The sequence below is a fragment of the Eriocheir sinensis genome, unplaced genomic scaffold (assembly GCF_024679095.1).
Source record: "Eriocheir sinensis breed Jianghai 21 unplaced genomic scaffold, ASM2467909v1 Scaffold1532, whole genome shotgun sequence".
Taxonomy (NCBI): domain Eukaryota; kingdom Metazoa; phylum Arthropoda; class Malacostraca; order Decapoda; family Varunidae; genus Eriocheir; species Eriocheir sinensis.
This window is the reverse complement of record NW_026110887.1, coordinates 38,261-54,117: the sequence shown is the minus strand read 5'-3', so window position 1 is coordinate 54,117 and position 15,857 is coordinate 38,261. Positions and strand designations below refer to the sequence as shown.

At 43.4% G+C, this 15,857-nt stretch overlaps 1 protein-coding gene across 1 annotated transcript; it reads left to right on the top strand.

Moving 5' to 3' along the window:
- Nucleotides 1-1,141: 1,141 nt before the first annotated feature.
- LOC126990299 (leucine-rich PPR motif-containing protein, mitochondrial-like) lies at nt 1,142-14,836 on the top strand (the record flags this gene model as incomplete). The annotated part of the gene is given in 2 exon segments (XM_050848867.1): nt 1,142-1,259; nt 14,617-14,836. Coding segments are annotated over 2 exon segments (319 nt in total), but the record flags the coding sequence as incomplete, so codon positions are not given.
- Nucleotides 14,837-15,857: the final 1,021 nt, after the last annotated feature.

The following is a 15,857-nucleotide window of genomic DNA, read 5'->3' as shown; positions in this document are numbered from 1 at the left end:
AAAATAACCTAGTGTTTTAATGTTGATGATCTAAGTATGAAATCTCTTCACCGAAGACAATTCATACCCCGAAGTTTTTTCAAACAACACTGGGCGCCCGGGCCACGCATGCGCAGTAGGGAGGAAACGTTTTTTTTTCTGAGAGGCGGAAAAAAGTAGCGATTATCGCTGGTTTGGTTACAAAAGTAACAAAAATACCGATATATTTAAATAAGTAGCAGATGGCCGATAACCCGATTTTGTTATCAGCGATAAAGTATCGCGATAACTTATCGCGATAACGCCCAGCTATGAGTATAGTACAGGAGTCCCCTTTCTGTGCTTTGGGGAGGCACATGCCTTCCTTCCTTTTCAGGCCTCCTGCTTCTCACTGCTCCTTGCCTGGGGGTAGTCAGAGCCACCCACTCACGGGAGGAGGACCTCCGCAAGGCAGGACACACTTCAATAATTTAAAAATAGCCACAAGAAGGAACTGCCTTTGTTTCAGTACCCACCAAAATACATATAACACAGCATACATTACTTATGTACAGTACTCACATTATTATAAAGCTACAGTTGTTTTTGTAGTTTAAGTATAGTTACAAAAGGAACTAGCCTTGTTTCAGTACCCACCAAAACATATATAACACAGTATACAATACTTGTGTACCATACTTACATTATTATAAGGTGCCAATCGTTACACCTCATAAATGCTCTCACCTTGAGGAGAAGGTTTGGGGTTTCCCATTGGCCCTCCAAAATGAAATTTGGTTAGAAAAAAGGTGAAATATAATCCTGCAAATTGGATCTTTCTCTTTGAATATTTTGCCATCCTGGTAGACAAATTATATCCCCTTGGGTTGTTGCCAGATACGTATTCAGACCCCGTAATCCATGGCACTGAATCTGAAACATTCATTTGTCATTCAAAGAGCAACCTGTCATTTGGTTGTTTTCATAACATTTTAGCATATTTTGTGCTTGTCCATAAAGGTTTCTCTTCTGTTTCCTAATACATGTTTATAAAAATTACTAGATTTTACATTTATTAAACGTGCTCTTCATATAATTTTTGTAATATCTGTTACCTCTTAACATTTCATAATCTTTTTCCACTACATTGTCCACAAGTATTCATTGTCTTTCTTCCCTCCAGGCTTCAGAAGATAATGGACCTCAGCATACAGGTGCATGGTGAATTGAACAGTCTCTATGACATGGTGTTCGCCTTCATCGAGTGCGGCAAAGTGCATCAGGCACGGAAGCTGGTTGAGGTGAGTGACCAGGTATCTCAAATACCAAAAACAGTTTAGGAGGCAGTGACTGGATATTGATTTGAGAAAGAAATTAGAAACTGCAAAAATATGTATCTCAGCCTATTTCACCCACATTCATCAATGGAATACTGTGTTTGCTGGCAGATGAGATGCAGCTTTTTCCACAAAAAATGTATCAAAAACTTACCCTTTGTCTCATGAACATGTATTACAGATCAAACAGAGTGGCTAAGGTGTGACGTGCTTAGCTAGGTGGTCAATAGTACACTAAGGACACAAACTTTTACTGGCAGTGCTCAGCAAATTAAGACAATGTCATGTAGGTATTTGCCAAGTAGCTCAGCTAATTATTTGTTGTGTAGTTATTTGCTGAGCAAATCAGCAAAATCAGTAAAAATAGCAACCTATCACCACTCAGTTAGTTAGACACATTTTAAGCTCTCCTAACCCCACCCAGACCTAATGAATAGTGACTCTCACCATTAGAGTATGATGGCCAGTCTAAGATCAAGACAGTGCACTGATAAGCAAATAACCTCTCCTTATAAACAAACCACACAATTGATCTATTCAAAGATAGAGTTGGGTTATGTTGAGTTCACACTTATGATGGAAAAGAAATGAAGGCATTGCTACAACATTAGATTTGATTTGTAGGTCATAGACTACACCAAAGAACGAGTAACAGGGCAGCTGCGTGATATTTTCTGTCAGCCACCAATCAAGAAAATGTTGATTCCATGCTTGATTCCAGTACATACAGTTTGCATGCACCAGGTCATATGATATCCCCTTCAAAAGTGAATGATCCTTCCAGAAACTGACTTTCTACAGTACCCTCTCGAGTTTAGCTCTTGCTTTCTTCTTAATGTATAGCGCTGAACTCAATCACCACAAAACTCGGGGTATTGAAAACACTGAAAAAGCACTTATTTATTCCGGCCCGTGGAGAAGCTGACTTTTTCCCCCTTTTCTCCTTTGTTATCTCAAAATACGAACCTTGGAAAAAGGAAGAAAACAGGAAGAGAGAACAGGTTGTTTTGAAGCTGCATCTGAAGGTGGCTGCCTTATAATTGCCTGACAGTTCTGAAAACACTTGTGATTCACTGTGAGTCTGATGACATTGACAGCGCTCACCCAATCAGCAGCCTCTCTGCCTTAGCGCGCCTCTAACTATGACAAAGCGAAAGCTTTGTGAATGTGAAGTTAACGTTGATAGTTAGTCCCTTCAACGCGAGGACGCATATACGGCATCCTTGTGTGCTCTGTACCATATCCGAGGACGCGTATTCTGCGTCCTGGCTCGCTTTAGCCAGCACACAAGTTATTTCCTCCCGGATATTGTATGATTGTTTTTAGGATGTAGGTCGGATATGATACGGTTTCTTATTTGACTCAATGTTGTTATTGTGTAATAACGTAAGTGTGTCTTGCGCTCATTTGTACTTGACAGTAACAAGCAATTCTAACAGAAAATAACAAAAATAATGAGAAAGAAATGATATATTTGTGTGTGTGTGGAGTTCCTCTTCCCTGGAGTTGCCAAGTGGCTGGCTATATAGTGCATTGTCTCACCACACCTGCGAGTCGGGGACACGGCGTGAGGCTCACGTGCGAGCTCCAGCCTCCCCCTCACTTCCATCCCGCTGTCTGTTCTTTCATTCATCCTTCCTTCCTTCCTTCCTTATACCTCCTCTCTGCAGTGTGTGTGCAATTCACCTCTTGGTCTGCTGCGGGTCTCTCGAGACAGCCAGCCATTCCCCAACGGAAGAGCACAGAGCTCGTAGTACCGATCTTTGGGTAGGACTGAGACCACTCACACAACACACCGCGACAACGAGGTCACAACTCCTTGCCTGACGTCGCGTACCTACTCACTGCTAGGTGAACAGGGGCTACACGTGAAAGAAGATAAACCCAACTTATCTTCACCCGGCCGGGGAATTGAACCCCAGTGTGTGTGTGTGTGTGTGTGTGTGAGAGAGAGAGAGAGAGATACACTAATCTCTAGCAAATTTCTCTGTATATTTATGCTTACATCTCAAAATTATCAAATAATTTGTTTCTCTATGCACCATTTAATTTTGCATGTTATTATATATATACATGATGATTATGTAAAAATTATGGCTGAAAACTTGTTATAATCAGAAGTGACGTTTGAAATTTGGCAGGCGCGGCCAGTCCGGATACGGGGCGGGGCGCTGTTTTCACCCGGCTGTAGTGAAGGAGTTAAATCATTAGTTTGTAGTTCTTACTGCGGGCCATTGTGTGCATCTCTATGAATCCTGCATCTGGGGCTGGATTCACAAAGTGCTTAGTTCGTAGTTTTGGGCCTCAGCAACAAAGTTTGATTCATAAAGCTCCGCAGCAGCAACTATATATTTTGTTAACCGCCTTAATGCGTGCATACACAAAACATTGATGACGTCACGAGGCGCGCTAGCTACTATATGTTCTCCATCATGCTAACGCCAGCATTCACAAAGCTCTTTCGTTGCGCTGTGACGTGAAATTTGTTGTCCAATAACTACTGGCTCGGAGGTGTACTAAATGCTAACAATACTATCATATTTACATATAAATGCTTATAAATCATGTGTTTCAACATGAAAGAGGATGATCGACACATGTGAACACGGTCAACACGGTCACCCAATGAAGGGGTCTAAGGCCAGGCTCCCACTATCCCACTTTGATGGTGGCCGCCGATGTTAACAATATCTAAATGATGTGATAGAAATGGCGGCCACTCAGTACAAAGGAGATGGGGTGCATCACTCTGTTGACAAACAAAGCATGGACAACAGCATCCTCTTCATTGCTGCCTTTGTACTATAGTCTGTTTCATTTCATCTGTCCATCAACAAAGTGGGAATTTTGATGGATACGACACCGGCACAGTTCTAGCTTGTGAATACGTGAAAATTAATTGTTGTGATTGAAATTCAAGTTAATGTTTATGCTAAACAACAAAACAATTCAGTTCTTATAATTCCCAAACATGCCGATTTGCACCAATGGTATACCACACAAGCACACAAAAAGACAAGCTTGTGTCAAACAGTATAGTCAGATCATACTTGAATGATCAGTGGCTCTTCAAATGCCTATAATTCATCCCATTTCATGTACATAAGAAGACATGTGGCTCTGCAAGTGCAAATAAAGGATATTTTCATAATCTACTGCATGTAAATAACAATTAATACTCGAAATAATATGAAATAGTAAACGATAACTGTTGATTTTGAAGCTAGACTATTTCAAATATTACCTGTGTTATTTTCATGCAAAGAATTATGAAAACATACTTATATTTATAGGCTTTTTGCAGAGTCAGACGTAATTTTTTTGTACCTGCAATGAGATGAATTAAAAGTATTTGAAACACTGGTCTCTGATATGATAGAGACCAGTGATTTGAAAGGCCTTGCATTGTCTGATTTTTTTTTTTTTTATTTTTTTTTTTTTTACAACAAAGGAGGCAGCTCAAGGGCACAAAAAAAACCCAATAATAAAAAAGTCCGCTAATCGCTGCTCCCATAAAAGAATCAGAAGAGGTGGTCTAAAGCAAGGTCAAATTCGGGAGGAGAGGTGGCCTGAAACCCTCCTCTTGAAAGAGTTCAAGTCGTAGGCAGGAGGAAATACAGATGAAGGAAGATTGTTCCAGAGTTTACCAGCGTGAGGGATGGAAGAGTGAAGATGCTGGTTAACTCTTGCATAAGGGGTTTGGACAGTATGGGGATGAGCATGAGTAGAAAGTTGTGTGCAGCGGGGCTGCGGGAGGGGGGGAGGCATGCAGTTAGCAAGTTCAGAAGAGCAGTCAGCGTGGAAATATCGATAGAAGATAGAAAGAGAGGCAACATCACGGCGGAATTTAAGAGGTAGAAGACTATCAGTAGGAGGAGGAGAGCTGATGAGACGAAGAGCCTTAGCCTCCACTCTGTCCAGAAGAGCTGTGTGGGTGGAGCCCCCCCACACGTGAGATGCATACTCCATACGAGGGCGGACAAGGCCCCTGTATATGGATAGCAACTGCGAATATGATCTGAATATACTGTTTGATACAAGCTTGCCTTTTGCTTGTGCCTTTGTGGTAGATTATCGATGCAATTCGGTAAGTTTGCAGTTTATATAAGAGGGTTTGAGAGTTCTTTGTATACACAAACTTTCAAATATAGAACCAAAAATAAAAAAGTTGATCTTCTCGCAATCATGAGCTAACAATGCGCAGGTGCCACGTCTACGTTCGCGAGTAGACAGATGGCATGAAACAGATTACAGTTGCTGGGTCAGGACAAGACAGCTAGGAGGAGGCCAAGGTTCTGGATGCAGAACAACAGTTATGTTTCAAGCCTTAAAATTATTATTAAATGCTACAGATCATTACATGTGGAATGGCAGGACAACCACACTCGCAGACAACTCAACATACACTCCACAAGGGAGCTGTGGTAAAACCCAGTCCAAGGCAGGCTCTGAGGTCTGCTAAGGCTTGGTGAACAACTAAAAACAACAACTGATTGAGTTCTCAACCATCTGCCTGCCTACTGAAGTCACCCTCTGTTCACAGTATCATTTGTATGGGAGACTTTCGTGCAGGGAAATGAATTAGTTCACAAATGACCCCCAAATATTCTCTGCAACAGAAGAATATACATATTTGCCTCCAGTCTCCCCATCACAGCAGTGGGTTTGTTTACATCTGGGTGCGGTGGTGTGAGATGTTGCCACACTTCCAGTTCTCGTTGAAAATTATTTATCACCACACGTAATAGACATATATAATGCAAATATATCTAGATTATTATGTTGAAATTTATCTATATTATTTTTTATCCAAATACAGTAAACCCTCAATATAACAGACCCACTTATAACAGATTTTGAGTATAATGGACAAGGTCAGAGGGTCAAAAATCCACGGGGACCGACCAAGAGTAGTTCTTGAACAAACAGTGCCCGGTAACTACAATAGCATCTGCTAGCCACCTGGCCCTCCTCCCCTTATCTGCTGCCCCATCCTTCGGATACTGTAGTCTTTTTCAGCCCACTTAATGAAATGTTTTCCTCCTTGTGGTTCCAATTCAAATCAAGAACGTATTTACACCACAAAAATTAAAGTCTTATGCATCAGTCCAAGATGTAAATGTAATGGAAAATAGCCAAGTGTTTGTGAGTGTCAGTACTGACACAGCTTAAGGGGGTTGAGTTAGGTAGGTTAGGTTAAGTTAGGTTTGGTTAGTTTCAATTAATTTGGAACATGATTTCGGGTGGCGGAAATCCGCAGCACAGGACGGGAATTCTCTGTGGCGGGGGCGGTCCACTATGCCGGCCGGTGATGCAAGAAATACCTCCTCGCAGATAAAAAGTCGCTCTGCTGCCCACCACGCATGCGCGCTGAAGGAATACACAGCAGGAAAAACATTCATTTGCCCGTTTTTGTTCTAGTTCGTCTGCTTGTGATCTTTGTGAGCGGTGAGTGAAATATTTTTATTTTTTTTATTTATTTATTTATTTAGATTTTTTTTTTTTTATATCAAAGGACACGGCTCAAGGGCAACAAAAAGGGTACAAAAAGAAAGCCCGCTCACGATTCTGTGAGGACAATCATTTGTGGACTAGCCTTAACCCGTACTAACCCCATTACGACTGGGCGAAAACGGCGCCCCGCCCCGTATCCGGGCTAGCTGTGCACGCCAAATTTCAAACGTCACTTCTTATTATAACAAGTTTTCAGCCATAATCTCAACATAATCATCATGTATTATATATAAAAACATGCAAAATTAAATGGTGCACATAGAGAAACATAAATTATTTGATAATTTTGAGATGTAAGCATAAATATGCAGAGAAATTTGCTTAGGTCCAACGTTGGCGTCCCGTATATTGTACTAGGCGCTTCAGGACGCCGACGTCAGCATCCCGTATATTGTACTGGGCGCTTCAGGACGCCGACGTCAGCGTCCCGTATATTGTACTGGGCGCTTCAGGACGCTGACGTCAGCATCCCGTAAATTGTACTGGGCGCTTCAGGACGCTGACGTCAGCATCCCGTATATTGTACTGGGCGCTTCAGGACGCCGACGTCAGCATCCCGTATATTGTACTGGGCGCTTCAGGACGCCGACGTCAGCATCCCGTATATTGTACTGGGCGCTTCAGGACGCCGACGTCAGCATCCCGTATATTGTACTGGGCGCTTCAGGACGCCGACGTCAGCATCCCGTATATTGTACTGGGCGCTTCAGGACGCTGATGTTGGCGTCGCCATATATTGTACTGGGCGCTTCAGGACGCTGATGTCGGCGTCGCCATATATTGTACTGGGCGCTTCAGGACGCTGACGTCAGCATCCCGTATATTGTACTGGGCGCTTCAGGACGCTGACGTCAGCATCCCGTAAATTGTACTGGGCGCTTCAGGACGCTGACGTCAGCATCCCGTATATTGTACTGGGCGCTTCAGGACGCTGACGTCAGCATCCCGTATATTGTACTGGGCGCTTCAGGACACTGACGTCAGCATCCCGTATATTGTACTGGGCGCTTCAGGACACTGACGTCAGCATCCCGTATATTGTACTGGGCGCTTCAGGACACTGACGTCAGCATCCCGTATATTGTACTGGGCGCTTCAGGACACTGACGTCAGCATCCCGTATATTGTACTGGGCGCTTCAGGACACCGACGTCAGCATCCCGTATATTGTACTGGGCGCTTCAGGACACTGACGTCAGCATCCCGTATATTGTACTGGGCGCTTCAGGACACTGACGTCAGCATCCCGTATATTGTACTGGGCGCTTCAGGACACTGACGTCATCATCCAGTATATTGTACTGGGCGCGTCAGGACACCGACGTCAGCATCCCGTATATTGTACTGGGCGCTTCAGGACACTGACGTCAGCATCCCGTATATTGTACTGGGCGCTTCAGGACACCGACGTCAGCATCCCGTATATTGTACTGGGCGCTTCAGGACACCGACGTCAGCATCCCGTATATTGTACTGGGCGCTTCAGGACACCGACGTCAGCATCCCGTATATTGTACTGGGCGCTTCAGGACACCGACGTCAGCATCCCGTATATTGTACTGGGCGCTTCAGGACGCTGACGTCAGCATCCCGTATATTGTACTGGGCGCTTCAGGACGCCGACGTCAGCATCCCGTATATTGTACTGGGCGCTTCAGGACACCGACGTCAGCATCCCGTATATTGTACTGGGCGCTTCAGGACGCTGACGTCAGCATCGCCGTATAGAAAGGGTTAAGGCTTGGCATCATAGGCGAAACCCCACACACGCTGACGATTGGCGTTAAGGATTGGCATGAAGACAGACATCAAGGCTCCAGCCGTCTGCGTGTATGGGTTATGTCGCCAATAGCCTACTCCTGATATCTCCCTCTATCTCTCTCTCTCTCTCTTTCTCTCTGTGTCTATCTATCTATCTATCAATCTATCTCTATCTATCAATCTAGCTATCTATCTCTATCTATCTATCTTTATCTCTCTCTACCGCTCTCTACCCCCTACCCCCCCTCTCTCTCTCTCTCTCTCTCTCTTTCTTTCTCTCTCTCTCTCTCTCTCTCTCTCTCTCTCTCTCTCTCTCTGTCTCTCTCTCTGTCTCTTCTCTCTCTGTCTCTTCTCTCTCTCTCTCTCTCTCTCTCTCTCTCTCTCTCTCTCTCTCTCTCTCTCTCTCTCTCTCTCTCTCTCTCTCTCTCTATCGGTATTGACGGTCAAGTAAACCAATGGATCGCGAATTGGTTGAGCAACAGACAACAAAGAGTGGTGATTGACGGATTTAACTCAGAGTGGGCACCGGTCACTAGTGGCGTCCCTCAGGGCTCGGTTCTTGGCCCAGTGCTCTTCATTACTTACATCAACGACGTGGATGTTGGACTCAATAATCGCATTAGTAAATTTGCAGACGACACAAAGATTGGTAACTCGGTTCTCACTGACGAAGACAGGCAAAGCCTCCAAGAGGATTTGCACAAAATTTCAGCTTGGTCGGATAGATGGGAGATGCCCTTTATTGTAGACAAGTGCCAGGTCCTTCAAGTTGGAACAAGAAATAAGAAGTTTGAATACGAAATGCGCGGCATTAAACTCACAAGCGTTCAGTGCGTTAAGGACCTGGGGGTCAAAATCGTGTCAAACCTCAAATTCTCACATCAATGCATCAATGCATCAAATAAATCGAACAGAATGTTGGGCTTCATTAAAAGAAACTTTTTATTCAAGAATAAAGATGTAATACCTCCGCTCTACAATAGTTTAGTCAGACCTCACTTGGAATATGCGGTACAGTTTTGGTCTCCTTACCATGCAAAGGACATTGCTAAATTAGAAGGTGTTCAGCGTCGGGCAACAAAAATGATCCCTTCCTTGCGCAACAAATCCTACGAAGAAAGGCTTTCCACCCCTAACATGTTCTCTCTTGAGAAACGTCGCCTCCGAGGAAAACTGATCGAATATTTTAAAATACTTAATGGTTTCACGAATGTAAACAGAACAAAATTGTTTATGATCGATGACACTTTGCGAACGAGGAACAATGGCATAAAATTCAGATGTAGACAAGTAAATTCAGACTGCACCAAATTTTTCTTCACCAAAGTTGTAGTGCGAGAATGGAATAAGCTCCCACCATCAGTGGTCCAGTGGAACACGATTGACTCCTTTAAAAACAAGCTCGACCGTCACTTCCTTGAACTTAATATTAACTAAAGTAGAAAAGCAATGTTTTGGAGCCATCTGATTAGTGTAGATTCTCTCTCTCTCTCTCTCTCTCTCTCTCTCTCTCTCTCTCTCTCTCTCTCTCTCTCTCTCTCTCTCTCTCTCTCTCTCTTTATATATTTATATATCTATCTCACTATCTTTCTCTTTCTCTCTCTCTACCCCTCTCTATCTTTCTCTCTATATCTCTCTGTCTATATCCCTCTATCTATATCTCTAGGCGAGGCGAGGGTTGTCATGGCAACGCAACCCACAGAGCCTAGGAACACTACACTCCTCTCGCACCCACCCCCATCGGGGCTCACGAGGGATGAGGTGAAAAGTTTTTATAAATAGTTCCGTGCTTCACTTATTTGGCATTTTATGAAGAATCTGTATACACCTTCGTGTTCAAGAGGGTTTTCTCTTTAAGATAGAATTGTTTATTTTAGTACTTAATTCATTGCTGCTGCAAATGGTAGCTATACGTAAAAGGTGTTATAAACATTATGGAGTGATTCTTTAACTTCAACTTGTCACTATATATTTAATTTCTGTTTCATTGAGTTTTCACAAACGTATTCGGGTTTTGCAATTACTGGTGCATTTAACGGTGTTAAACAAAATGTCCTGTATGAGTTGAGTTATGGCAAATAATATAGAAGCATGTCTGTGATATCACTCCTTTTGCCTATCATGGCTTCAAATGACTGGCGCGAGCCATTCCTTACACGCAGAGCATTGGTTTCAATGACGCCAATCCTTCCCCAGCCTCACGTGGATTTATAACCAGATGTAATTCCATGAGGCCGAATAATTCCATCTGACGATTGGAATCAAGAGCCCACACACGGTGAGGATTATGTGGGGATTGGCCTCTTGACACCAATCCTCACAGAATTGTGACGCCAGTCCTTTGCGTGTGTGGGCAGCTTTAAGAGAGGAGGGAAAGATGAAGAAGTGAAATTGGAGGAAATGTTTTAGCTACATACCAGAAATCCCTAAAAGCAAGGTTTTGGCATTTTCAATTAATGAAAGAGTTTTTGGTAAGTCGAAGGATAGATTTTGCACGATTCCGGGCAGAAATATAAAGATCATGGTTAGCAGGAGTGCGATGGCTCTGGTACCTTTTGTGAGCTGCCTCTCTATCTTGGATATCATGAAAACAAGCGTGATTAAACCAAAGCTTTTTAGCATGAGGGGTAGAGAAAGTACATGGAATGTATGCCTCCATTCCAGAGACAATCACCTCTGTGATGTGCTGGGCACACACAGAGGGGTCTCTCTCCTGGAAGCAGTAATCATTCCATGGGCAATCGGAAAAGTACATCCTCAGGTCGTCCCACCAAGTGGAAGCAAAATGCCAGAAGCATTGCCTCTTCGGTGGGTCCAGAGGCTGCACAGGAGTGATAGGACAGGATAAAGAAATAAGGTTGTAATCGGATGATCCCAACGGAGAGAACAGTTTGACAGAGTAAGTAGAAGAGTTAGAAGTAAGGAAGAGGTCTAGTATGTTGGGCCTGTCTCCAAGACGGTTGGGAATACGTGTAGGGAGCTGAACAGTAAGCAAGCTGAACCTCTCCCTGCGAGCTATTTTGCTGCTGCGGCAGCGGGTGTACAACAAGCACTGAAAATTCGGTCATTTAACGATTTGTGACAGAAACAATTATCAGATTATTTCATAACACACCGAAAAAAAAGTTTCATTTGCCAGTGCGAGATTGGTACGCTTATTAAATTTTACTCGTACTCGTAACAATAAGGCAAGGCCCCACAGCCAACCTGGCAGCCTCAGTGCCTCGCAGTCCATCACCAAATGTGCTGTGCGGCTATACAGACAACGTGCAGTCAGCATACACAATAAAAAAACTATACCAATGTTTATTAGGTTCGTTGGTATTATTTTACATATTTTTAATTTCTGCCACTTCTAACGGACTTTCGGCATTAACAGACTAAGTTCCCCCCAATCAGTTCGTTATATTGAGGGTTTACTGTACTTCCATCTCATAATGTCATGATACAGATAACTCGATTTACACGAGTTAGGTTTACGCGTTTTTGAAATAACGCGGGGTCCAAAATTCAAAGAAATGTTTAATTTACACATTTTTTCACTTTTACACGATATTTTATGGAGTGGCCACCAGATGTCTCACGCAACTGGACTCACACAGCGCCGCAGCCACACAGCTGAGCTCAGTTCTTCCTGCGCGCCACTTGAACAACAATGCAGTACCCATGCTGCCACACTACTCAACAATAGGGGTGGACTGGTACCGGTACCAGTACCGGTACTAACGGTACCAGCTATATGATACAGTACCGGTACCAGACTGCTTGGTACCGGTACCAATACTAGCCAGTCGCTCATGGTGTCCCTCATTTCTTCCTCACACAAGTGAGGCTGAGACTGAGTGCCTGAGTGGATATCTCAGCGATATGGATACTCTCTCTCTCTCTCTCTCTCTCTCTCTCTCTCTCTCTCTCTGAACTTAATATTAACTAGAGTAGAAAAGCAACGTTTTGGAGCCATCTGATTAATGTAAAATCACTTAGGTTTAAGGACAGACCAACTAGTCTGGACCATGGGGTCTGTGTGGTCTGATTTTCTATGTAAATCTATGTAAATCTCTCACTGCCACTTGAACAACAATACAGTACCCACGCTGCCACGCTACTCAACATTTATAGGGGTGGGCAGGTACCGGTACCAGTACTGGTACTAACGGTACCAGCTATACGGTACGGTACCGGTACCAGACTGCTCGGTACCGGTACCAATACTAGCCAGTCGCTCATGGTGTCCCTCATTTCTTCCTCACACGAGTGAGGCTGAGACTGAGTGCCTGAGTGGATATCTCGGTGATATGGATATTCTCTCTCTCTCTCTCTCTCTCTCTCTCTCCACTGAATGAAGTGAATATATATTTTTCGATACAAACCTACCTCTTGTTTGATTTACATTGTTTTTGATTTACGCGACCTCTTCAAGGACACAATACTCGCGTAAATCGAGAGTTACCTGTATCTAGAATATTCAACATCGCTGGACGGTCACCACTGTCGCCATCGTTGACCAAAAAGCTAACGATATCATCTCTCGCTCTTCGCCGTCGCCGTCAACGGAGGATGAAACGGCGCCCAGTTCCCACTGTTGTCACTCATACAGGGACGTTCGTGACGTCCTTAACATTGACAGCCACCACAGAAATGGAAAAGTAGGAACCTGGCTTAAGGCAGTGTACATGACACCAACGGTAAACAGATGTGACCCGTAAATGTCGAAACAGCACAAAATTCGGAGCGATAATGCGTGAAAGTCTGAATGGTAAGAATTTAGGACTAAGTGTGAAACTCGAGGATCACGAAACTCGAATAGCTGGAGACTTTGGAGGGTACTGTGCTGCATAAGGCACAGCGAGGCCATAAAGCAAGGGTAGTGTATTGTACTCTTCTTAATCATCTTGTGAATACCATTTATCTTTGTCTCCCTCTAATCCACTATGTTCACCCACTACATCTTCTGTTATAACCTACTTTCTTTCCTATACTCCCCCTTTGTGCATGTTGCTAGCAAGGGGATGGGGCTGTGTACACTTTTCCAAATACAAATTCAAATACAAAAATTTGTCAAAAAGGCAAATGCATTATATTCAATTGCAGTTTTACTTGAGGGAAATAAGGTAAAGGTGGGTGTATACACTATAGCTGCACGTGGCTGTGGTGCTCATCTGCCAACCATTGGGCCTTTGAGCCTGTGGTAGGTAACAACCAATTACCTCAGGACACAGGCCAATGTGAAACCCTGGATTACCACAGTCTACCCTCCCTAGGTGTCCCCAGGTACCCATTTATTGACTACCCCGAAAAGGAGGTTGAACAGCTGGGTGAGCTGCATGCCAACTGCCCAGGTCAAGATTCGAACCCGAGCCTGCATGGTGGTAGCCAGGCACGCTGACCACTAGACCACGGAGGTGTATGCATTTTCACTTGCAAGCCTTCAATTACATATATAATACAAGTACAAAAGCCTCATATAGAACATCGTCACCATGCCTCAAAACAAATATGAGCAGTGCTGGTTATAGTTTTCTGAGAGCCCGAAGTAAGATTATATTTGTGGGGGTCCATATTGTACCCCTCTTGTATACAATGTGTAATTTAATGTAAAATTTTGCATATCAGATTTATTACTTATTTCATTATTTGAAACGGGTGCTGTGACCTGTACCACTTTTATCTAAAACTAGACCTTAATGTGAGCCTTCAAATACCATCTCCCAAGCTGACCCACTCAAAAACATATATACATAAGGTTAGACATTCTTCCAAGGTGGTATTTGGACAGCTTTTGACTTTGACTGCTAGTCTTTACATAACTAGTAGATAGCCAGGTTTATGACTGGTTCGTTACAAGTTCACAATTCAACACACTTTTACCAACTAGGTATTTATAGGAATGAATTCAATAGTTAGACATTGCCAGATATAGGACAAATATTGTCATTGCATTTTAAATGTTATTAAAGCACATACAGGCATCAAATGCAAATGAAATACTAGTAGAGCTTTTGTTTCTTTTCAAATACTACAGTTAAAACTTTGACTTATATCTCAGACACCAGGACTACGTGCATTCAATGGCAAGTTGGATCAGAAGTGCAGATGGCTGAGGGATGCCGGCAAGGTTGAGGAATTAGCCAATCTTGTTTCTGTGACCAAGGAAATATTTGATGTTGACCGCAACATGATGTACTCCCATCTTCTCCAGGCATATGGTAAGAAATGTTCGTTAATGTACTATACAGTCAAGCCTTAACATTCATGGAGGGTTGATAACAGAGACACTCGCAGATGTTGAAGATCAGCTAACATCTGCTGGTCCCCTTAAAACACTTTTTTTTTTCCAATATTTTATTGATTGACACACAAAGGTACTTGCACATAAATACATTGTCCAAAGCCTATATTACACATGCAGCATTTTCTCATCTTATGCAGTTTATTGTAATGTGAATTTCATCTAACGCAGTATGAATTCAAGGAAGAAATTCTGTGACCAGAAGGGCAGTACAGGTAACTCACGATTTACGCGAGTTTGGTTTACGCGTTTTTGACATAACGCTGGGTCCAAAATCCAAATAAGTGTTTAATTTACATGTTTTTTCCACTTATACGCGATATTTTATGGAGTGGCCACCCGTTGTCTCACGCAACTGGACTCACACGGCGCCGCGGCCACACAGCTGAGCTCAGTTCTTCCCGCGCGCCACTTGAACAACAATACAGTACCCACGCTGCCATGCTACTCAATAATAAAGGTGTGCAGGAACCGGTACCAGTACCGGTACTAACAGTACCAGCTATACGGTACGGTACGAGTATTAGACTGCTCGGTACCGGTACCAATACTAGCCCGTCGCTCATGGTGTCCCTCATTTCTTCCTCACACGAGTGAGGCTGAAACTGAGTGCCTGAGTGGATATCTTGGTGATATGGATATTCTCTCTCTCTCTCTCTCTCTCTCTCTCTCCACTGAATGGAGTGAATATTTATTTTTCGATAGAAACCTACCTCTTGTTTAATTTACATTGTTTTTGATTTACGTGACCTCTTCAAGGACACAATACTCGCGTAAATCGAGAGTTACCTGTACACGGCTAGCTTCTGTTTGAAATCTCTGTATTGGAACGTCACCAGCCTCACTGTCAATCACGCTTGATGTCTCTCTCGCTCTATAAGCCATTAACCAATCAGGATCACCACTCCTCCTTGCCTCAGGCTGCTCACCATGCTGCTCCCCCCCACCGCACTCCCCCTCCCTAACATCTGTTTATTTTCACGTATCATCTGAGCAAT